General features: G+C 42.5%; 3 protein-coding genes across 3 annotated transcripts in view; 2 read left to right on the plus strand and 1 right to left on the minus strand.

The window, feature by feature from the left end:
- Positions 1-24,000, minus strand: part of LOC138969593 (hepatocyte nuclear factor 4-gamma-like) — a 241,212-nt gene that overhangs the window by 71,134 nt on the left and 146,078 nt on the right. The window lies entirely within an intron of this gene.
- LOC138950504 (iduronate 2-sulfatase-like) lies at positions 1,390-12,527 on the plus strand. Its single transcript, XM_070322232.1, has 8 exons — positions 1,390-1,465; positions 4,406-4,542; positions 4,972-5,149; positions 5,550-5,638; positions 6,241-6,455; positions 6,749-6,764; positions 9,104-9,230; positions 10,744-12,527. Exons 1-8 carry the CDS (start codon positions 1,390-1,392, stop codon positions 11,541-11,543), a joined length of 1,638 nt encoding a protein of 545 aa, XP_070178333.1. The 3' UTR covers positions 11,544-12,527.
- On the plus strand, positions 13,370-23,837 carry LOC138950510 (iduronate 2-sulfatase-like). The gene is made up of 8 exons (XM_070322244.1): positions 13,370-13,559; positions 16,361-16,500; positions 17,171-17,348; positions 20,541-20,629; positions 20,888-21,095; positions 21,642-21,802; positions 22,320-22,446; positions 22,975-23,837. Exons 1-8 carry the CDS (start codon positions 13,499-13,501, stop codon positions 23,712-23,714), a joined length of 1,704 nt encoding a protein of 567 aa, XP_070178345.1. The 5' UTR covers positions 13,370-13,498; the 3' UTR covers positions 23,715-23,837.

Below are 24,000 nucleotides of genomic sequence, written 5' to 3' on the forward strand. Positions count from 1 at the left end.
CGATATAACCTTCGTGGTTGAAAACGACGTTAAACACCAAATAAAGAAAGAAAGTATAGGCGTAGATAAAAAATGTCCACCAAAATACCCGTGTGCCATGGAATGATAGGCCGTGAAAGGGGGATGCAGCGCCTAAAGGCAGTCGATCTACTGGCCGATGTGAATGCGTGATATATTATGTAAAAAATTCCGTCTCACACGGCATCAATAGGTAACATGCGCCTTGAGTCGCCTTGTGTGGTGAGATACGTGCGCGATATAAATCCTCGTAAATAAAACGGGAGAACGATGCTTTTATCACAAGTAGCTAAGGCCTGGCGCTCACCTATGTAACTTCAGCAGGACAGACAACGCACTTGAGATTATCCCAGCCCGCTACACGTTGCGTGAAAGGAAAACAGGCCAAGTACTCGTCATAATCCCTATGGCAGCATCAATAATATGCAGTGCGTCGTCAGTCTGTGCTGCTGAAACTGCGCAGGTATATTCTGCCCTTAACAATGACTTGCGTTTTGGAACTGAACCAAGAGGGGATAGGGAGGTATTATTAATGCATATCGAGCGAATATTTCATTTGCAACAGAACACAGGTACACGACCAGCAATTCAGCAGCATGTTTACCACCAGCTTCTTCAAAAAGCCCCGAGAGTCTCATAATTATCATTGATTTCATTTCATACTTAAATTAAAGAAAATCCGGGTCGCTTCGCGTTTCCCACGTGTGCGCGTGTTTGGGTATTATCAGCCACATGCACTTCTGATGCCGGAATGACTGAGGTCTTTAAGTTAAAATCGGGTGGAGATTTTGTACAGTCTCCCAGGTCAACTTATGTACAGACCTGCTAGTGCCTTATCCCCCTTCGTGTGTACACGCAAGCACAAGACCAAGTACGCACGGAACATATCCTTTAAGGCCAAAAAGAAAAATATGTCTGTTTCCGGTAACATCGCCCAAAACAATAGGGTCGGTCGGTCGTTGTTTTAAATTTTTTAATTTTTTTTAACGTTTTCAGAGGGATTCCCGGCGTCAGTGGTCGCCATGTTTTTTTTCGCGTGACGACGGAAACGGGAGGTAAGTCTCTTCGATTGTGAAGTCTCATTGACCGATTACCTCCCGTTTTTTTTTGTTTTGGTTTTTTTTGTGCGAAAAGCGAATAAAACCTTTAGGGTCGGCGCTTAAAAATAGGGTCGGTCGGGTTACCGGAAACAGACATATTTTACTTTTTGGCCTAATCCATGTTAAAGTTCGGTTGCTTATAGAAACACGAAAATACCCAGCATTCTTCCCTCAAAAGCGGCGTATGGCTGCCTGAAAGGCGGGATAAAAACGATCATGCACGTAAAACCCACTCGTGCAAAAACATGAGTGAACGTGGGAGTTTCAGCCCATGAACGAAGAAGAAAAAGAAGAAGAAGAAGAAGAAGAAGAAGAAGAAGAAGAAGAAGAAGAAGAAGAAGAAGAAGGTGTATTTTAAAGTGGAAGGGTGCTTTTACTGCATGTACACGCCTGACTGTATCTTTGGTGGTTTACCTCTGAACGTTTGCACGAGAAAGAAAGTATATGTAACATTAAAAATCAGAGGATTAATCGCTTTGGGAGGAAAACACTAGAATAAAAACCATCCGTTTGTAACAGATAAAATAACAGCAATACAAACTTGCATCTTTAACGCGAAGAAAAACGGTGCCCTTGCATATTTTAATGCGACAAAGAAATGTAAATATGTACTTATCATACACTTTTTAAAACAAGACGCACTCACTACAGTCAGAGACTGTAGAGTACGTAGGATTACATTTCTTCTTATCAGTAGAAACCTTGACCTACAGTCCGGTACAGACTAGCAGAAGAACAACAAAAAAAAAAGAGAAGAAAACGAAAGAAAAACAAGTGAAAATAATCCGTCTTGCGGTTTTGTCTTATTTTAAGTATGAATAATTTGGAAGGGTGTGCCATTTCTACACATTGTGACTGAGCATACGTGTGTGCTCTATCGCTTGTAAAATACATACAAAACCTTTACTTTCGCAGTCGTTTTATGTCAGACAAAGCTATAGCACTAAACTGCAGGAATATGTCTTGGTTAATATCCGTTTGGGTGACCTGTTTCGCTTCCCTGATTCACCGCAATGCAGGTATGACTAGGGGAAATGCTCTTAATATGGACCACTTTTTGTTTCATGCTGATGACTAGCTTGTTTTCTTGCGAAGAAGTTTCATTTTGTGTTTGGTGGTCCTTCTCTCTTAGGTTAACCGTTAGGCCTAATTAGAGTGAAATAGCTTTGATAGACATTCAGCAAAAATTAAATACAGAAAAAAATCACAAATGGTCCATATTAGGAGCCTGGGCGCCTAATATGGACCAGTGAAGCGGCCTTCACGAATCACCGTAAAAAGCCTCCTATACTTCAAAATAACATGATACAACTTAGTGTACAAGTCAGACTAATTAAAGGCATACTAACGCACTCCCGTGTTTACAAAGTGTAGTTTGCCCACAATCGATGTCAAACGCACCATAAGACCATATAATGACGATACGTCACCATGCGCGGACCATAATACATGCATTACAGCTTGTTCTAGCCTCTGAAAAAGTGAGGATGTCAACAAAGCCGCGGTGTTCTCTCCCTTGCATCAACGTTACATGTGTTGCCAAATCTATAAATAGGACGATCCAGATCAAAATGAAAATTCAAATATCTCAACATTTAAGGGGTCCTAGACCACAATATTTTGCAGGGAACTTAATTTAGTCTGTCTCCAGCTGTTGGTAAAGCAATTAGCGTGTATAGTCATCGAGTACATATGGCTTTAAAATATGCTTTAGATTTATCTATTTCGGGTTGATGAGAGCATTATTGGAAGCACACCAGGAAACTAAAGAAGCTTATCAAAAACAGAGTGAAAATAAGTGAAATTATCAACTTCCACGAAAAGAAGACTTTTTGTTATATTTTTTTTTAAATCTCGAGGGCTAGTTATAGGTTATTTCCAGCAAGCTACTTAATGAATTAATGAAAATAGCCTTTAGCTTTTGTTTTCTTCGATTTGTTGAAGGTGGTCCATATTAGGGGACTCGCACATACTTTGAGATTTTGCTATTATTTTTTGTTTGCAGTAGAAACCCGGGGTCAACACTGCTAAAATGTAGCAAAAACGGTCTTAGCTGTCATATATAGCAATTTTTGTGTGATAAAAGCTTTGGCTGTGGACAGAAACGAGTCCGTTTTAGGCGGCAAATTTAGAGTGAACGCTGCCAAAAGTAAAAAAAAGAGAAAAAGACCAACGGTTTTCAGATTTGTGTTTCTGCAACTGTTTTGACATGTGCAAGTAATCCAGAGAGGGTGAATACAGCGAATACAACTTTTTTGAGCGCTCTAGCGCCGTTAGTTTGTCAGAACAGGAGGTGGTCCATATTAGGAGCCGGTCCATATTAGGAGCCCTTCCCCTATATCTTTCTACAATAAAAGAAGACTAAAATCAACATCTTAATTAGACCTTGAAACAAACAAACGGTGGCACCTCCAGCTCAGTCTCTTGGTGAGCGAGATGCGATGTGGGCTCACAATTGCAGAAATCATACTTCTCGAGTAAATCATTGTGTAAATTACCATAGACCCGTCCAGGCCTGTAACTGTAAGGCCTTCCTGAGCCCGTAGTTGACTTCGCGAAGAGTTCGCGATGTCTTAATTGCTTTTTTATCAAACATTCAAAGTCATGGCGTCGTGCAGCGAGCTTTGTGAAGTGGACTTCGGGAAGTCCACTTCGTCAAATTGACCTCAGACTATGGACGGGGAAAAGGTATTATTCGACGTAGTGCACAGAGTGAGAATTTGTGCTGAATGTTGTCACTGCAGACAACTGTGTCAATTTGCAAAATTGACTCAGCCAAAATCTGCCAACTCATCGCAGAAAGAAGACACACCGTACGCGTCTGGTCTGTGTTCGACTGAAAGGATCAATTCAAATCAAATCAAATCAAAACAAATCACATTAAATGAAACTATTTCAAATCAAATCACATCAAATAAAATAAAATAAAATCAATCAAATAAAATCAAATTAAATCAAATCAAATCAAATCAAACCAAACCAAACCAAACTAAACTAAACCAAATCAAATCAAATCAAATCAAATCACATCAAATTAAATTAATTCTGCAATCGATGGCGCTGTCAAACATATTTATCGTTAAAGTCTGCATCCAATATTATTTTAACTAAAACTAAGCAGCCGTCCGGAAGTGTTTCTTGTAATGAATGAATCTTAAGAAAAGTGTCAATGAAGTTTTGAAACTCAGAAAAGATCAAATAAAAAGACGAAAAAAAGTGAAAAAAACAAAGAATGGGATAAAACAAGAATAGCCGAAAAACTACAGATTCAGTTTCTTTTGAAACAGCGCGACCCAACGTGCTGTTCCTTGTGGTGGACGACCTGAGACCCAAACTGAACTGCTATGGGGAGACCAACATGGTGACACCCAACATCGACAACCTGGCCATCAACAGCGTCCTCTTTCAAAGAGCTTACGTGCAGGTTTGTTAAAAAAAATCTAAAAAGCTAGTAAAGAACAAAACTTGTTCAAAGGCTAACAGATTTTGAAGAGAAATTTTGAAAGTAGCTCTGCTCGTTTAGACGCGTATGAGGAGGTCTCACATTTGTCTGAATATAAAGGACGCACACACACACACGCGCACGCACGCACGCACTCACAGACGCACGCACGCAAACACGCACGTACGCACACACACACACACACACACACACACACACGCACACACACACACACCTCCCCCCCACACACAATGTGACAGCATGCATGCTATTTGAAGTTTCCCTTTCTGTTTTATTCCCTCACAAATAGTAAATAGAAGAAAGAAAATGCATTTTGACCGAACCATATAATGTGGGCAAGTTCACAGACAACGAATCCACGCGTTCCCTATCCCCATATTCCCTTCCCAGCAAGCGGCATGTTCTCCAAGCAGGACGTCCTTCCTGACAGGACGCAGACCGGACACGACTCGCACCTTCGACCTGCAGACCTACTTCAGGAGACTGGCCGGTAACTTCACCACGCTGCCTCAGCACTTCAAGAACAACGGCTACACCACCTGGTCCATTGGCAAGATCTTCCACCCCGGTAAGTCAAAGTTGGAGGTGCCAGGGATCGGAGGTGTGAATGATACTTTAAAATTCCGTAATCTATTCCACAGACGAAACGCGTCTCAAGAACAGTGTCCGTATTTATTGAACATTGGATTTTCCTTCCTTGAGCCATGTGACATTATATAATGTATCACAATTTATAGGAGGAAGCAGCCAGTAGACTGTTGACCTCTTGCTCTATTTCCAAGTGGATAGATTTAGAAGAGTATACATGGCGTGCTGTGTGATATCAGAAAATTCATTGCCAAAGCTTCGTGCAGCGAGCTTCGTTAATAAGACTTCGCAAAGTCGACTCCGCCCAATTAATAACAGGCTTTTAAGTTAACGCTCGAGGTTAGATCAGATTCGTGGAGTATTTGTTGCTATGGTTACAGGCGAAGCAGCCAGCGGTAACGACGACAACTCCTACAGCTGGAAATACCCTGCCTACCATGCTCCCACTGAAATATATCCGCATGCTAAGGTTTGTAGTCTAGTCTAGTGTTTTGTTTTGAATATTGTAATCATCCCTTTACCGCCACATGTTTTTTTAGTTTTTTTTTTAACTCTCCTGAAAGTCTTATTCGAAGATATTGACGGATTAAAGAATGTAAAAAAATGCTGGTGACAAAACTTTAAAAAAAGAACACAAAAGAGAAAGACATGCGATGGGTTGTGGAAGAGTTGATTTCCCTTGTTTCCATGGAAACACTGAGACAGGCCTACAATGTCACGTGTAGCTTGCCTCAGTGTTTCTGTGGATAAGCAAGGAAAACAAGAATAAAAAAACAAGAAAGGTAGGTAGCTGGAACGTTTGTTATTGACAAAACAATACATTCACAAATATATCAATTTTTTCAAGGAAAACCAGAAAAAGCTACTCTTCCACAGACTATAAACACCCGACAAAGTTAATCGTCTATTTGAGAACGTCGATACGTTACAATGCGTCAAATGTGAAATTACTAGTGATGGTTTCCCAATCGAGCACTCGAGTTTTTGTTTGTTGTGAACAATCCGCGGGCAATTTTGCTTTAACTGCCAAGCTTAAAAAAAAATCACAATTTGTGTAACCATATCGCTCAGGTGTGTCGAGGATCTGACGGACAACTGGCCATCAACGCTTGCTGTCCGGTCAACCTTGATGACGTCACAGGCCAGTCACTGCCGGACATCCAGAACACGGACATGGCCATCACGTTCCTGCAGAACCGTTCCCTGGACCAGCACCCCTTCTTCCTGGGGCTGGGCTACCACAAGCCTCACCTGCCCTTCAAGTTTCCCGAGGAGTTCCTCCATTAGTGAACACAGTATATATATATTTCATGTCTGAGATTAGAATCGGGCTAGATTCTGTATCTAGCTAGATATAATCTGAATTCTGATTTCACCTGGCTGAGATGAGAATTCCGAGTTCCAGCCAGGTAGTATAAAAGGATAAGGATAAGGATAAGGATACGATTTAATATATATTCCTGTGAGGTTACCCTCGTGGAAATTCGAGTTGCTTTCTCTATGGGGAAAGCGGGCTGTCATTCGGTACGGCGCTCCCCATTGTTTCCTTTTCCTTCATGCATGTATTCATGTTTCCAAGCCCTGAGACTTTCTCTGTGAACTTGGGTTCCTTATTGTGCGCATGCACGCACAAAGGGGTATTCGGACACCGAGGAGAGTCTGCTCAAAGTGGACTCTAGAAAATAAATCCCTCGCCGAACGTGGGGATCGAACCCACGCCGATAGTGACAACTGGAGTCTGTTTGTATAGATGTATAGAATCAGACTTCCGATCTCATTCCGATCTCATCCAGCTGTTTCGCGGGGTTGATTTTATACAGGCTGGATAGACATCACCATCATGAATCTCGTGTCAGGTCAATTCTTTTTTTTTTCTCCTCCAGAACTGTACCCACTGACTAACATCCATTTGGCTCCGAACCCCTACTACCCACCGTGGCTTCCCGCTGTGGCCTATACGCCATATGATGAGCTGAGATCTTATCATGACATCGCCATCATGAATCTTACCTGGCCTTTGGAGCCAGTACCCAGCTTTGATTATCAGGTGAATTGTTGAGTCACTGACTGATCAAGTGTGTACCATGGCTCGCGAATCATCAATTTTACCTGGCTTTTTTAGAGAATACCTCTTGACTGACTATCCAGTGAGTTATTGATAAATGAATATGTTGATACGCTGAAACTTAGTAAGAGTTAAGCATTCCACGAATAAAGAATGAAAATATCTATCTTTCAAAGATTTAAGACTACAGTTCGAGGTCAATATGGAGAGTTTCTTCCAAAAACTAACTAGATATTAACAAGATGAATACGAGTAAGAGGAACATATTTTGAAAAAGAGAGAGAGAGAGAGAGACAGAGACAGAGAGACAGAGAGAGAGAGACAGAGACAGAGAGAGAGAGAAAAAGAGAAAGAGAGAGAGAGAGAGAGAAAGAGAGAGAGAGAGAGAGAGAGAGAGAGAGAATTGAATTGAATTGAACTTTATTTAACAAGGATTAAGATTTAAGGCTACGCCTTTTCTTACAATCTGTCCTTGGAGAGAGAGAGAGAGAGAGAGAGAGAGAGAGAGAGAGAGAGAGAGAGAGAGAGAGAGAGAGAGAAAAGAGAGAGGTGCAGAGAGGGAGAGAGATAGAGAGAGGTGCACAGAGAGAGAGAGATGAGAGATAGGTGCAGAGAGAGAGAGAAAGAGGTGCAGAGAGAGAGAGAGAGAGAGAGAGAGAGAGAGAGAGAGAGAGAGAGAGAGAGAGAGAGAGAGAGAGAGAGAGAGAGAGAGAGACATATAGGCACAAAGACTGACGCACTGACAGACGGACACATAGACAGCGTAAAAAACCCGAAGAAAAACAGTGGTTGAGAACGGTGCTGTGCATTGACGTCAGCGAACAGAAACAATAACATAGTTGTTTTTTGGATTTTAATCACAAAAATGCGAAGTTTTTTCTCTGCCTTCGTTTCAGCTCTTTTTACATTTAGTCAAATTTTGACTAAATGTTTTAACATAGAGGGGGAATCGAGACGAGGGTAGTGGTGTGTGTGTGTCTGTGTGTGTGTGTGTGTGTGTGTGTGTGTGTATGTGTGTGTGTGTGTGCGTGTGTGTGTGTGCGCGTGTGTGTGTAGAGCGATTCAGAGTAAACTACTGGACCGATCTTTATGAAATTTGACATGAGAGTTCCTGGGTATGATATTCCCGGAAATGTTTTTTCATTTTTTCGATAAATGTCTTTGATGACGTCATATCCGGCTTTTTGTAAAAGTTGAGGCGGCACTGTCACACCCTCATTTTTCAATCAAATTGATTGAAATTTTGCCCAAGCAATCTTCGACAAAGGCCGGACTTGGGTATTGCATTTCAGCTTGGTGGCTTAAAAATTAATTAATGACTTTGGTCATTAAAAATCTGAAAATTGTAAAAAAAAAATTTGTTTTTATAAAACGATCCAAATTTACGTTCATCTTATTGTTAATCATTTTATGATTCCCAAAAAATATAAATATGTTATATTTGGATCAAAAACAAGCTCTGAAAATTAAAAAAATTAAAAATTATGATCAAAATTAAATTTTCGAAATCAATTTAAAAACACTTTCATCTTATTCCTTGTCGGTTTCTGATTCCAAAAACATATAGATATGATATTTTTGGATTAAAAACACGCTCAGAAAGTTAAAACGAAGAGAGGTACAGTAAAGCGTGCTATGAAGCACAGCGCAACCGCTACCGCGCCAAACAGGCTCGTCACTTTCACTGCCTTTTGCACTAGCGGCGGACTACGTTCAATTTCATTCTGTGAGTTCCACAGCTTGACTAAATGTAGTAATTTTGCCTTACGCGACTTGTTTCTTCTTTTTCTTTTCTTTTCTTTTTGACCATAGTTTCATGCAGGCTGCTTCAACCCTTTCTCTCATTTGCCTTTCATCCATTCGTTTCAGCTCTTGCTTCGTCAGGCATACTCGGCAGCAGCAAGCTACACAGACCACAATTTAGGGAGAGTTCTTCAGGCTCTCGACCAGTATGGCTTGGCCAACAATACCATCATCACCTTTCATGGCGACCATGGTGTGTGTGTGTGTGTGTGTGTGTGTGTGTGTCGTTTGGCAAACAAGACCTGTATCACTTTTCATAGCGATCATGGTTAGTGTCACGCATCTAATTTCACAAAACGCCATTTATAGCGAGAACCCGTGGCACAGAAAATTAAAATATTATCTAAAAGGAGAATTAGAAAAGTGAGCTACACACCATTCGCAGCTTCGGGGCCATTTTTAATTAAAAACAATATGGTAGTTATCACGCATGATTTGTTTGTCCAGTTTTAGTTAATCCTTTCGGTTAAAACTACAGTTTTATCAACTATTGTTTCAAATTGGTCGGGCTTTGCTATATTTGGTGTATTACCCTTGCGGCTATAGAGTAATTAACAGATGCGCTTCTAAGTTAAAAACAGAGTTTTTGAGCAATTTTGATTGATTGACCCTGTTGCATGTCACAAGAGGACGAGAAATCAACACAACAACTCTTCTTCTAGCAAGTCATTTTTAGAATCGATTCTGTGTTCCTGCGATATACAGCCCTGAAACACGCAAGAACATCACGACCTACTAAGCTGGCCTTAGTTGTGCAATTGTGGCGATCTGGGTCAGATCTCTCTTAGGTCTTTCACGTTGTCCCCATCAAATATTGTTTTTGTTTTGTTTTTTGGCATCTGACGAAAAGGGTCTAGTCCAAGACTACTTTAAACATTGCTGCAACTTTCGAGATTTCCGTGTCATTATGAATTTAACTCAGTGGCTCATGTTTTTGTTTGTTTTGTTTTTTGCGTAAGAAGTAAAACAGGGCCGGATTAGGCGAAGAGGAGGGGGGGGGGTTGCCAGTGGTGGCCCAGGGGGTGTTGTTTTTCAAAAGTATATTGTGAAGATATGGGTGTGAAGGCGCGAAGCGCCGAGCCGACGGCGCAAAGCGCCGAGCTTGCTAGGGGGGTCCGGGGGCATGCGCGCCCCCCCCGGAAAATGTTGAAAAAAAGGATGCAAAATGGTGCAATCTGCTGCATTCTGAGGATGATCATTACCAGTTTCAGGCAGCAGATTTTGTCACTGATTAATACCCCAAAAATTGAAACTCAATGTAAAATAAAGAAATGCATACCTCATTCAATATTTTTATTTTTTGGCTGGGGGGGGGGGGTCCGGAAACCCTAGAACTCCCCCCCCCCCCCTCGTTGTGGGGGTCAGGGGGCGAAGCCCCCTGAAGCTGATGGGTAGGTCATATTCTGAGATAGGAAAATGGTCGCTCCTTGCATGAAACGGCATAAAATAAGCAATAATAAAAAAAATTAAATAAGTAAGGTACATGTTTAGGCTAGGGGGGGGGGGGCCGGGGGGTTGCGCAACCCCCATAACCCCCCCGGTAGTCCGGCCCTGTAAAAGTTACATTTTGTTTGATAAAAAGGAAAAACGTCAGATTTGCAAATAATAAAAGGAAGACCTCTGCTGATTACTTCATATTTTGGAAAAATATCTGATAACAAAGTACAGGTTGTGAGTATGAACGGACTAATTACATTTTTTTTCAGGCTGGCAGCTTGGTGAACACACTATGTGGAGCAAATACACGAACTTTGACATCGCCACCCGTATTCCCATGCTGGTGCACGTTCCGGGTGTCACGTCCAAACCATCCACCCGACCTGGTGACACCTTTCCCTTCTACGATGCTTTGACAAGTACAAGGCATATCAGAAACACGAGCTTAGCCTGTCGCACAGATATGTGCGGCAACGAGCAGGGACACTCAGCAAGCTACCGAACCACGGACGCTCTGGTGGAAGCTGTGGACCTGTACGCCACAGTATCAGAACTGGCGGGTCTGGATGTTCCCCCCTCCTGTCCCCCTAACAGCCTCAACGTCTCCTTCTGCACTGAGGGAATAAGCTTCGTCCCCGTCATCAAAAACATCACAAATTTAAGGAATGACGTCACAAAAGCCAAGAATGACGTCACTTCTAAAAGCAGCTTCACGTGGAAGACGGCTGCCTTCAGCCAGTACCCTAGACCAGATGACCGCATTGAGATAAACAGCATGGAGCCAGCGCTGGCTGACATCGGTATCATGGGCTACACGATGAAGACTGCCACACACCGCTACACGGAGTGGGTGGCCTACGACCCTGTCACCTTCACCCACAACATGTCGCACGTGTACGAGCGCGAGCTGTACGATCACACCAACGACCCCGAGGAGAACCTCAACATCGTCGACGAAGAAGAGTTCCAAGATCTGGTTGCACAATTGGTGGTGCAGCTCAGGGGCGGCTGGAGGAACGCTTTGCCAACCAACAACAGCAGCCATGAGCGAATATTAAAGGCAGAGTAAGCCTCCCGTAAACCATCACAGATACGGTCAGGCTTTTACACACAGTACAAACACCCTTTCATTTAAACACTCACCAATTGAGAACATCCTAGGTGCCCTCCGTAAAGAGCGAACAATTTTCAAAGAATTTATTTTTGCGTGGTTTATCTTACCCCTGAGCCATCGTGAACCCGTGTGATCCGGTTTTCCCTTTTCACAATGCAGTCGTCATAGTTAGTCATTTGAATGCGACTCGACGTGAGCTTATCTACAATAGCACGTTTTTTTATGCACGAAACAACGGCTGTGGTTCACAAGAACTCTAGCGATGGCTTTTGACTGTTGAGAGGAACGGCGATTTGCACTGATAAACCGGCCGTCGTCTGCTACGACCCTTGCGTGACCCTGCTTCCGGGCTTTTCTTTTTTTAAACTTTCACAACTTCGAATTGTTCTGATCTTGTCTTGATGAAAAACGAATTCTTTTATGATTAAAGAATGTTTGTGTAACAAGCTGTCAATTTATTATTTAGATTTTAAAAGTTAGGTCTAGCGCAAAAACGAGGCGCCGTTGTTGTTAACGGAACAAGTCTACGAAAATAAATTCTTGGAAAATGTCTCACGCTCGACAGAAAGCAGCCAGGATGTTCCCGTTCGGTGAGCGTTCAAATGGAAGTATGCTTGTACTGTATTTAGACGCTCGGGGAGCTCTGTGATGGTTTACGGGAGGCTTACTGTGCCTTTAAAGCGTGCTAAGGGATGCTGCATTTAGTCGTGAAGCAAGTCTTGTTTTAAACGCACCATCGTGTAATCAATACTTCGAGAACTGAATATGGATGACAACTGCGTCAAAAAGTGCAACTCTCACTTATCTGGCCTATGGATCTAAAATTCAAAACTACCTGGAGATTTTTTACTTTTGTTTTGTACATTTGGGGAGATTTCTTCCTGACATGATGCCACTAAATCCCTTCAAAATGCTTGGTTACAAAAACCACCTGCTTTGGAACAAGGAATCTTTAATAAACCTTGAAATCTTGCAGATTACATGTTGACCGTGCTGTCTAAAAAACCCGTGTGCGTGCATGTGTGTGTGTGTGTGTGTGTGTGTGTGTGTGTGTGTGTGTGTGTGTGTGTGTGTGTGTGTGTGTGTGTGTGTGCGTGCGCGCGTGCGCGCGCGCGCGCGTGTGTGTGTGTGTGTGTGTGTGGTATTGTGTTTGGTTGTGTCCGTGATTGTGAGTTTGCTTGTTCAGTTGTATATGTGTGAGTGCGTTGATGCTAAATATATTGACCATATTTGAGTGAAATTAAGTGTTCTAAAATCATTCAGAGATCAACACAATTTGCCTTGCACCCCAACGGAACATGCAACAATAAACATGAAGAGTAGACACACACGCACGGGTGCGCGCGCAAAACCAAACTGACCAAACAGACGCATAGGTTTGCGAAGATCAATGCACAGTGTTTTTGAACATCATGAGAATATTTATAGAAAATGTCCAGCAGTATTTGTGCCTTACATAATCATAATTAACGCACATGTACACAGGCTTATTTATTTGGACAATATTCACTTGAAATAGTAATTTTTCGATCTGCATTGCGCCTGCCAGAAACATAGCAAGATTATGATTTGAAGACTAGGTCTGTGTATAATTTGCCCTTGACACGGTACTTGACACAATCGTAACAAGAATATGTGTACTGAATACTTCGTAGCCTACGATTGTGTTAAGCCCGATAAGTAAACGGGATCATTGCGATTGTGATTTTGAACTTGCTTTCCTGACATGGAATTTGAGGAAAGTGCCATGAATAGTTAGTGTATTATATATGTGTCGTACTGATAAGTAAATGGAACTCTGTCTTGTGATTTTGAACGCGCTTTCCTTTAAACCCGTTGTCGTAGCTTCGTGAACAGAAACAGGCTGGGAGCGTGAAAGTCCACGTGAGAAAACCAACCAAACGTTGAATATGCGCAATGTAGCAGCCTCCTCGTGGCTGTGCATATTGCTAATGGGTCACGTGACCGCAGGTGGGTGTTTGCTTTATTTTGTTTTTTACCTACAAGAAAATACACTGACACAAAATACAAGCTCTAAAGTTACTGAAAAATGACAGAATCAAAAATCTAAGCTAAGCTAAGCAAAATAAGATAAGATAAAATAAGATTAGATAAGATAACATAAGATAACATAAGATAATATAAGATAAAAAAAAAATATACCCGAGGGTAAGAGAAAAACACGTGTGGTTTCTTTTTATATTTAGTCAAGTTTTGACTAAATATTTTAACATCGAGGGGGAATCGAAACGAGGGTCGTGGTGTATGTGCGTATGTGTGTGCGTGCGTGCGTGCGTGTGTGTGTGTGTGTGTGTGTAGAGCGATTCAGACTAAACTACTGGACCGATCGTTATGAAATTTGACATGAGAGTTCCTGGGTATGAAATCCCCGAACGTTTTTTTCATTTTTTTGATAAATGTCTCTGATGACGTCATATCCGGCTTTTCGTGAAAGTTGAGGCGGCACTGTCACGCCCTCATTTTTCAACCAAATTGGTTCAAATTTTGGTCAAGTAATCTTCGACGAAGCCCGGGGTTCGGTATTGCATTTCAGCTTGGTGGCTTAAAAATTAATTAATGACTTTGGTCATTAAAAATCGGAAAATTGTAAAAAAAAATAAAAATTTATAAAACGATCCAAATTTACGTTTATCTTATTCTCCATCATTTGCTGATTCCAAAAACATATAAATATGTTATATTCGGATTAAAAACAAGCTCTGAAAATTAAATATATAAAAATTATTATCACAATTAAATTGTCCAAATCAATTTAAAAACACTTTCATCTTATTCCTTGTCGGTTCCTGATTCCAAAAACATATAGATATGATATGTTTGGATTAAAAACACGCTCAGAAAGTTAAAACAAAGAGAGGTACAGAAAAGCGTGCTATCCTTCTTAGCGCAACTACTACCCCGCTCTTCTTGTCAATTTCACTGCCTTTGCCATGAGCGGTGGACTGACGATGCTACGAGTATACGGTCTTGCTGAAAAAATGGCATTGCGTTCAGTTTCATTCTGTGAGTTCGACAGCTACTTGACTAAATATTGTATTTTCGCCTTACGCGACTTGTTATTTCTAAGGTTTTGAAGCGCTGACACTAAGTGATAAATGGAAGGAATTAACAAGTCTCACCGATAAAATTGCTTTACTAATATGCAACAGTGTATACAGATTTTGCGTAGGGAAAGTTAATATACTATCCGTGAACTGAAATATCCGAAGAAAAGACACTGGCCTCTAAGAGCTAGTGGGGTCCTGATTTGGCCTATATGGTCCGCTGGACCCAAAAAGCAACAACAATCAAATCAAATCAAATCTAAGAGCTAGTAGTCGTTGTTTCTGCCAATGTCAAGAGGGCACGTATATATTCATAAGGTCTTTTATTAGAAACCATTGGATGAAATATGCTCGTTCAATCTTTTCGTCGAGCTGACAACGAGAATAGATGAATTCCGGATTTGTGTTGGCTGTGAAAGAGTGAGTATTCTTGCTTTTAGCGAGGCAAGCTTCTATATACATATATATACGACTTGTGTCTGTGTGTCTGTCTGTCTGTCTGTCTGTCTGTCTGTGTATGTGTGTATTCGCCATGCACGGCCAAAGTTCTCGATGGATCTGCTTCAAATTTGGTGTCTATATTCAGATACACCCCGGACAAAATCTGGTCGATGAGATATTTCAATACGTGCTCTCAGCGCGCAGCGCTGAACCGATTTTGGTTCCACCTCAGCTACCCGGGCCCCCATACCGACACACCAAAGCCGCTAGACCACATCACAACGCCAAAGTTCTCGGTGGATCTTTTTCAAATTTGGACACCGTATTCAGATACACCCCGGACACAATGTCATCGATGAGATATTTCAACACGTGCTCTCAGCGCGCAGCGCTGAACCGATTTTGATTTTTCTGTTCATTTCGCCATTCCCAGTAACTCTTCCATATCTTCTCCAGTGTTTTGCGTTTATCTCCCTTCCTTCGTGTGGCTTCAAACCATATTCCCGTTTCTACGTTACTATTTTTAGAATGTCACTGCGCTGTCCAGAACGCTTCCCTTGCACCCGTAAATTGTTCTTACTGTCAAAGTGAAAAGGTCGAATCAATTTATAGCCACGCGAAAAATACACTGTCACCTATCTCTATATATTTATAGATATAGATATACATATATATATACGGCTTCTCTCTGTGTGTGTGTGTTTGTGTGTGTGTGGGCAACACCTGTGGATTTTAGAGTTCTGTTTGTGATGGGGTCTAGCGGCTTTTGTCTGTCTGTATGTTCTGGCATTTGAGAAGCCACAACAGATAATATAGGGCTAAGAAATAAGCCCTATTCGCCTTCAAAGGTGAATGTGGTGAACCGCCACGCTGTCTGTCTCTGTCTCGCGATTCCCTCTAGTTGCACATATGCTTCTTGTTCACGTGTTTCAGACACAAACCTCGCTAAGGATTGGTATATAATGTCACGTGGGAAAGTTTGACGTACTAGCTATAAGCAAGAGTACTTACTCTTTCATTACCCATACAAAACCGAAAGAGTTAAATCCGAACATCGTATATTTGTGTAAACAATATTAATATTATCATGTTCCTGCAACAGATTAATGATACAATTTATGAATATGAACAAGAGACTGCAGGTGAGAAGAACAAGAACAAGACAACAATGAAAATGTACTCACTAGAAACATGGACATTTCGTCGTTTATTGTCCATGTTTCTGGTGAGTAAATTTTCATTGTTATCTGATTACAATTTCTGAAGCTGCCCAACCCAACGTGCTGTTCCTTGTGGTGGACGACATGAGACCCAAACTGAACAGCTATGGAGAGACCAACATGGTGACACCCAACATCGACAACCTGGCCATCAACAGCGTTCTCTTTCAACGGGCCTATTGCCAGGTTAGCTTGACTTCCATGTAGTAAATCGTTCATTAGGGGCCGGGTAAATCAGTTGGTAGAGCACCGTACTGGTGATCCCAGGGTCACGGGTTTGAATCCAGGCACACGCGTCAATTTTATGTGTAGATTTAAAAACGGTATCCATGTCCCATCTCCGTGCCACCATAGCGGCACGTAAAAGACCTCTGTCATTCTGCCAGAAGTGCAGGTGGTTGATTACACATAAACACGCGCACACCCGGGTCTGGGTAGCGCGACTCTTGTTGCTGCTGACTTTCCACTGAGAGGCAGTGATCCAAATTTTCTAGAAATGGGATACTCAAGCAAAGTTAAGTAAATGAAATTAAATGACATTCCTGTTGAGGAAAATAGTTCGTAAGTGTTCTAATTTGTATTGACAGGAGAAGCGTACAGAAGAGCGGCAGATACAAATCACAAATAAGACTACACAAACAAGGTAGTAGGCACCACGCAAGCAAACAAACACACACCATTTAGACGACTCCGCACAGAACACTACCGGCCAGAAACGTGCATTTGAATCCTCCAGTCAAGTGTACTTCAAAGTCGTTTTACAATGGGAAAAAAAAATGTCACAACAAACGCAGTCAATCAGATTTTTAAAGTTCAAAAAAGCATGCTAGAAACCCACGTGTGTTTTTTGTCCCAGCAAGCAGTGTGTTCCCCAAGCAGGACGTCCTTCCTGACAGGACGCAGACCGGACACGACTCGTATCTTTGACCTGCATACCTACTTCAGGAGACTGGCCGGGAATTTCACCACGCTGCCCCAGCACTTCAAGAACAACGGATTCCTCACTGTGAATGTGGGGAAAATATTTCATCCAGGTAGTTAATTATGAAGGTTTTGACAATTATGGTTTACCCAGAATTTTGTTTTTCTTCTTAATTCTTATATGCATGTCGTTTCTGTGAATTATGGTCTTTTCTCGCGTGGAGGGAATTTTCTTTTTATTGGCAAAGAAGCTTAACCCATATATGCCCAAAATTTTTTTCCAAACAAAAATTGCTTGTTTGCATGGCATTTGGTCTATAATTGACCTATTTCATACTCATTTGGAGTAAAACTTTGAAATTAGTGATTTAGAAGACAAAACGTTACCGTCCCATATATGGGACAGTGGGCACGAGAGGGTAGGGGTTTTCTTACTTTCTCACATTACATAGAAAAGCAAAAATTACAGATGATCTGAACTTTTATTGAAATAAAATCATTCAAGATAACATAAAGAAGTCACACAACTGAATTTTAAACAATTGTTGCCTTTGATAAAATTAATGGGAAATAAACTGTTCATTCTAACATTTTGTACAGAATGAAACAAACTGTGAACACAATTCGACATTTCATTTCTGACTCTAGAAACAGTCGGTGGCTTTTGTCATTTTGACTTCAATTCAACTGAAGAATAGAGTGTTGCAGTCGTGGTTCACATACGTTGAAGAACATCATTTAGTGTGATATTGCCGGAAGCATCGGTCATGAACCCCGACCTTGCATTTTGAGCAACGGTGCTTGGTCTTCTTGCCGCAAGCTCCACATCTCAGTTGTGTTGGCCATAATTCCACCAGATGGTCCAGTCGGTCAAACCTGATCTCTTCCAAGACCCGCTTGTCCACAGAAACGTGGCCTCTTGGACGGCCAGGTGCTGCATGGTGTGAAGCGCGGCCAAGGTAGACCCTGACAACTCGCCTGCGGATGGCGAGAAGATCCAGCGGGTTGTTCTTTGCAGCCTCAGTTGCTCGGTACAGATGCCACACCTGTTGGATACAGACGTCTAGGCAGTAGGCAAAGATGGCCCACCACCATTTCTTCGAGCGTATGGCAACCCTGTACTTGCCAACGTTCTGATCAGTGCGATCAACACCTCCCATGGTTTGGTTGTAGTGGCGAATCAGGAAGGGCTGTGGGAGTTGAACTTGCCTGGACTCTGACCTTGACCACCTCTTTGCCACCTGAAGTGGATGTACCCCAACCTTGTTTGAGACGACGTTCACGATATTGTTGTCGTTCCATCGCACGACAATGAGACCTGACTTTGTGTCTGTGGCATAGTCGAAGGTTCCTCTTGGCGTCTTCTGCATGTCTTTCACATCTCTCAGTGGGCAGTCTTCGAGACTATTTGCTCGGATTGTGCCTGTGCACGCGATGCTCTTTTCCGACAGCCGATCCAGCAGTTTCAAACTCGTGAAAAGATTGTCAAACGTCAGGTGGAACGAGCATCCCTCCACTCCCTGCAGCTCGGCTATGAGATCGAGAACCACCTCCCCTCCCATGCCAACGCCCGGGTACGCTGTCGGTCGTCCTGTGGCTCCTTGGTAGGGCTCGCACTGAACGATGTATCCCAGAGGCGGAGTGGTCAGAACCCACATTTTGAACCCAAACCTGATTGGTTTACCACGAATGAATTGTTTAGCGCCATGCCTGCCGTAATACGGCACCATCGACTCGTCGATGCTGAGATTCTGCGTCTGAGTGGCCTTTACACAAGCTTATGTCCAATCTTACTCTTTCTTCATCTGAAGACCTGTCATTCTCGGGTTCATAAAGTGGCTGGCGTTGACCATTCCTGACAACTGTGGCAGAAGCAGGCGCCCGCAGCTGACGGCCATTGAGGTTGGAGACTGTCCCTTCCCCGTCTTCTTCTCCGCTGTCTTCATCAGTGTCCTCAGTCACAGGAGGTGGCTCAATGAAGACAGAGGCTTCCTGGACACTGCTGTCATCTTCCAGCATTGATAAAACTTCGTTGACATTATAGAGTCTGGAAGACAAGAGAAGCAAATCCTTCTTTGTATGTGTTAAAAACCCCACCCCTCTCATATATGGGACGGCACTTCAAACACTCACAGATGCAAGCAGAACTTTTTGGTAAACAATCCGCGAAATCCATATTCAGATAACATCAGTATCTCCATTATTTATTCTTTGTTTGATATATAAAAGTCCTTGGTAAAGAAAATAACAACTTACCTTTTACTGCTTGCCATTCTGCTCATCAATTCAGACCAAAAAATGCAAATGGCTGCACCTGTGTGAAACGGTAAGGGAGATACATCCCGTTCAACACGAAAACTGGACACACGTAGCCTCCCTTGATATGTCTGGGGAATGATAACCACTTTATTGGGTTCAGTTAATTTATAATCTCCACTAAAAGATAGCGTCCTATTTATGGGACGGTGGGCACATGACAGTTCAACTTGTATTATAAGCATGATTTATTCTCAATCTCGGCGATGAAGATATTTCGTTTTTGCTATTGCTATGTCTCCATCTCAATAACAAGTCTTCTTCTTCTTCCATGGGCTGAAACTCCCACTTTCACTCATGTTTTTGCAGGAGTGGATTTTTACGTGTATTTATTTTACCCCGCAGCATACGCCAATTTCGGGATAAAATTAACCATGCACTACCATGCGAATAGATAATCATAAGAAAGTGAGTGTTAGAGATCTCTCGACTTGTCTAAGGCCAGCTTTATGAGGGCGGTGCCGGCCTATTTCCTCTCCCGCGCTGCCTTTGCCTTCCCTGGGTCGGGTACCCATTTTCAACTGGGTGGACCCGAGAGCGCTCGGAAAAATCAGGTATTTGTATTTTCCACGAGTGGGGGTCGATCCCCGATTGCCAGCGCGAGAGGCAAGGCCTCTAATAAATTACTATAGTTCCCCAAACCCCCCTCCTACATTTTGTTCTTCTGGCTAATAATTGTGTTGTCCACCATCATGACAACTTGTGTAACTTAGTATTGTTATGGTCACGTCAAATAAGCATTTGTTTGAGTTCGTGTCCTAGCTGCATTTTTGTCAATTGTTTCATGTCATGTATTTTGAATAAAATTGTGTTCAAACCAATTACTATGCCACCCCGTCCTCATGGAGCAGCTTAGAAATGGGCCACCATTACATTGACAAAACCAAGTCCGATCCCCGTCCCTGAAACAGACACTAACCCAACACGAACCTCTGCCAACCAACCCATCAACCAATACATACTGATAGTAATGGTAACCATGGTTACAGGTCAAGCAGCTGGTGGTGACGATGACGCCAAGTACAGCTGGAGTTATCCAGCAATACACGGAAGCACGGCAAAATTCCGCAGGGACAAGGCAAGTTGTTTTCAGCCTCTTAGTATTCAAACACAAATTAATTGACAATGCAGTTCGATGAGAGAGATTGTCGTGGCTGCTTCAACTGGAGACGTTCATCAGAAATGACAGCAAAGGAGATTATGCAGACCTGGCATTTAACACCACTTTTGTCGTTGCAATTAATTTTGTCAGGCGTGATCCCACCATGCGGAATTTTGCGGAGTTTATAAATCCGAATTTAACTTCAGCACGGTCCCTTGTTAATTTTTTTTATAGGAGTGCAAAGGAGCGGACGGACTAGACGATAACGTTGTGTGTCCGGTCAACCTTGAGCAAGTGGCAGAGAAGACTTTGCCGGACATCCAAAGCACGGAAACAGCCATCGAGTTTCTGCAGAACCGTTCCATAGACCAGCAACCTTTCTTCCTGGGGCTGGGCTACCTCAAGCCTCACGCACCCTTCAAGTTTCCTGAAGAATTTCTCAGTAAGCGGAGACATGTAAATCTGATTAAAATCACGCATCCTTTTCTCTTTTTATTTAATATTTTTTTCTAAATGTTGGCTTTTGTCTTTTCCCACGATTACTTAGTATAGGTAAAATGTGTTCTGCAATGAACGTACACCAGATAAGTACAACCACCACAGCACATTATGACATTGCAAAAGCAAGAATGAATTTGTCTTCGGTGCGACAGCGTCGTCCTGTACAATCGAGCTCATTAAAAAGTACTTGGACACTGGAAATATACGATCTCATTTTGTAATTACAGAACTGTGTGGTTTTGGTACCCTGGTAATTAATAATAAATCATAATTATGGCTGCAATTACAGTCAAACCGGCCCTTACGACCACCTCTCGAAAGCGACCACCTGCTCACAGCGACCACTCTGAAGGATCCCAGACGATATTTTCATCTATATAATTCACCTTTTCATAGCGACCACCTGTCTAAGACGACCAGTCTTGGGTTGGTCCCTCAGGGACTCGTTATAGACGGGTTCGACGGTACTATAAATGACTGTGTGCAGAGCTGTACCCACTGTCGAGGATCAACCCTGTGACCAACCCGGACTACCCTTCATGGCTTCCCCATGTGGCCTACTCGCCCTGGCAGGAGCTCAGGAGCTATCATGACATCAAGATAATGAACCTTAGCTGGCCTTTTGAACGCGTGCCGGACACCTATCAGGTTTGTCTGATGTATCTCCTGGTACAGCTTGTGAGGAAACACTTTCGTGTTTTTTTTGGCTTGGTCCAACATCTTCACCTTTTTACTCAGGTTAAGTAAAATCTCCATATCTTTGAGTAATATGTTTACATAGACGTTTCTTCAACTCTTGTATAAGTAACTATAGTTATGATACATCGAGTCATCAGACACAGTATGTTTCATTGCCGTTCAAAGATGCTCTGCAAGTATGGCACGATTAAAGACACATCTCGTATTAAATTATATTGGGCACCATACTGTACATGAACGATGTTATGGAATAAGACTACGAAGTGTTCACAAAAGTACCAGCACAAGGTCCACAATGTAGTCTACTTACATGAGGTAACAGAAAGTCTGTTGTACCCAATCTCTGAAGTGAATTTACTGGCACATAACCACTTCGTGTAAATTCATTCAGTCTCTATTTAAAGAGTATCTGTCGGATTTCCCTGTTTCTGTTGTCATACCCTGACGGAACATTATTTTGTTTCAGTTAAAATTACGCCAGGCTTATTCAGGAGCCATAAGCTACATAGACCATCAGATCGGCAGAGTTTTGCAGGCTCTGGATTATTATGGTTTCACCAACAACACCATCGTCACGTTTCTTGGAGACCATGGTACGAATGTTGTGATTTTGGAAATGTGCGCTGAGCACGAATTAAATCTGTCAGTGTGAGACAATTACAGATTGATAGGCTTCCATTTAAAAACGAGATTAGTATCGTTGCTTGACGCCCAACTAAAGCCTTATTGAAGCCCGGCGGAGCAACTGACCTATCTCCAGAAATAAGAGTCGTACGAGAACAGCACCCTTCCATTAAACGTGTAAACGTTGTTGGAAGCTTCTCGCAAGTCATGATTTTACCGTCACAAAGGTGCGTTGTTACCATGTACTGGACTTAACAGAAACTATTTGTACTCGGTCAAGAATTGCAGCGGTGAGAAAATATCTGAAATGCTAGAATCGTAAACAAATGACGCACAGCGTTATTTTAAGATTTGAGAAATAAGGGGAATTAAGCTAGAGACGAAAAGTGCATCGACATTGTCCCTACAATTAGAATATATACCTTCACAAGACAAACTCCGCGGTCTTCTGCACTTTCCTAAAGACATCTATTACAACTAAGTCTTCTTTTTTGCAGGCTATGAACTCGGAGAGCACAACCACTGGACCAAGAAGAGCAACTTTGACCTCGCCACCCGGATTCCTATGATAGTGCACGTTCCGGGTATCACGTCCAAACCGTCCACCCCGAGAGGTCAAACCTTCCCGTTCTATAACGCCTTGACCAGCACAAAGACCATAAACAATGTTAGGTGGTCTTGTAGCTCTACAATGTGCATCGACGAGCACGCCAAACGAGGGAGCTACCGGACCACGGACGCTCTGGTGGAAGCTGTGGACCTGTACGCCACAGTGTCAGAACTGGCGGGTGTGGATGTTCCCCCTACCTGTCCCCCTAACAGCCTCAACGTCTCTTTCTGCACTGAAGGAACAAGCCTCGTTCCACTTATCCGACGAGTCATGGCATCTCGCAACACAGAAAAGGTTAGCTGGAAGTCTGCAGCATTCAGCCAGTTCCCACGACCGGCCAACCGTATCCAGCTGAACAGCGATCTCCCGTCGCTGGCTGACATCCGCATCATGGGCTACACGATGAAGACTGCCACACACCGCTACACGGAGTGGGTGGCCTACGACCCTGTCACCTTCACCCACAACATGTCGCACGTATACGCACGCGAGCTGTACGACCACCGTAGCGATCCTGACGAGAACGTCAACCTTGCGGACGATATATCTCTCACTGGCGTGCTGACTCAGCTTGCTCAGCAGCTCAGGGACGGATGGAGGAAAGCTCTGCCCAAAACTGTTGTTTAACTTGAGTGTATCCTCAGTATTAAAGAAAACCTTCTTATATGAATACCAAGAACTTTAAGTTTGTGGAAGGTTAAGCTTTCACATGTTTGATTTTGTCTAAAATTAAACGTTCCTTAAACTTAATTTTTCTTGTTTTTTGAAACTTCACTGAGTGGAATGTCTGAATTACCCTGTGATCCAATTGTCGGCAGGACTTTTTGCTTTTCACCATTTTGTCCGAAAAATTATATCCTCGTGCTGGTAAATCTGATACAGTAAGACATTGTGATAACACCGAAAGAAACGA

The sequence above is a fragment of the Littorina saxatilis genome, linkage group LG1, assembly GCF_037325665.1.
Source record: "Littorina saxatilis isolate snail1 linkage group LG1, US_GU_Lsax_2.0, whole genome shotgun sequence".
NCBI lineage: Eukaryota > Metazoa > Mollusca > Gastropoda > Littorinimorpha > Littorinidae > Littorina > Littorina saxatilis.

Excerpts from the sequence above, each read along its gene's own strand:
- LOC138950510 (XM_070322244.1), top strand. The coding sequence starts at position 13,499 with ATGCGCAATGTAGCAGCCTCCTCGTGGCTGTGCATATTGCTAATGGGT. Across the intron at positions 17,349-20,540 it reads GGGGAAAATATTTCATCCAG|GTCAAGCAGCTGGTGGTGAC; the intron begins GTAGTTAATTAT and ends CCATGGTTACAG. Across the intron at positions 21,803-22,319 it reads GCGTGCCGGACACCTATCAG|TTAAAATTACGCCAGGCTTA; the intron begins GTTTGTCTGATG and ends ATTTTGTTTCAG.
- LOC138950504 (XM_070322232.1), top strand. The coding sequence starts at position 1,390 with ATGAACGAAGAAGAAAAAGAAGAAGAAGAAGAAGAAGAAGAAGAAGAA. Across the intron at positions 4,543-4,971 it reads TTCAAAGAGCTTACGTGCAG|CAAGCGGCATGTTCTCCAAG; the intron begins GTTTGTTAAAAA and ends TTCCCTTCCCAG. Across the intron at positions 5,150-5,549 it reads TGGCAAGATCTTCCACCCCG|GCGAAGCAGCCAGCGGTAAC; the intron begins GTAAGTCAAAGT and ends CTATGGTTACAG.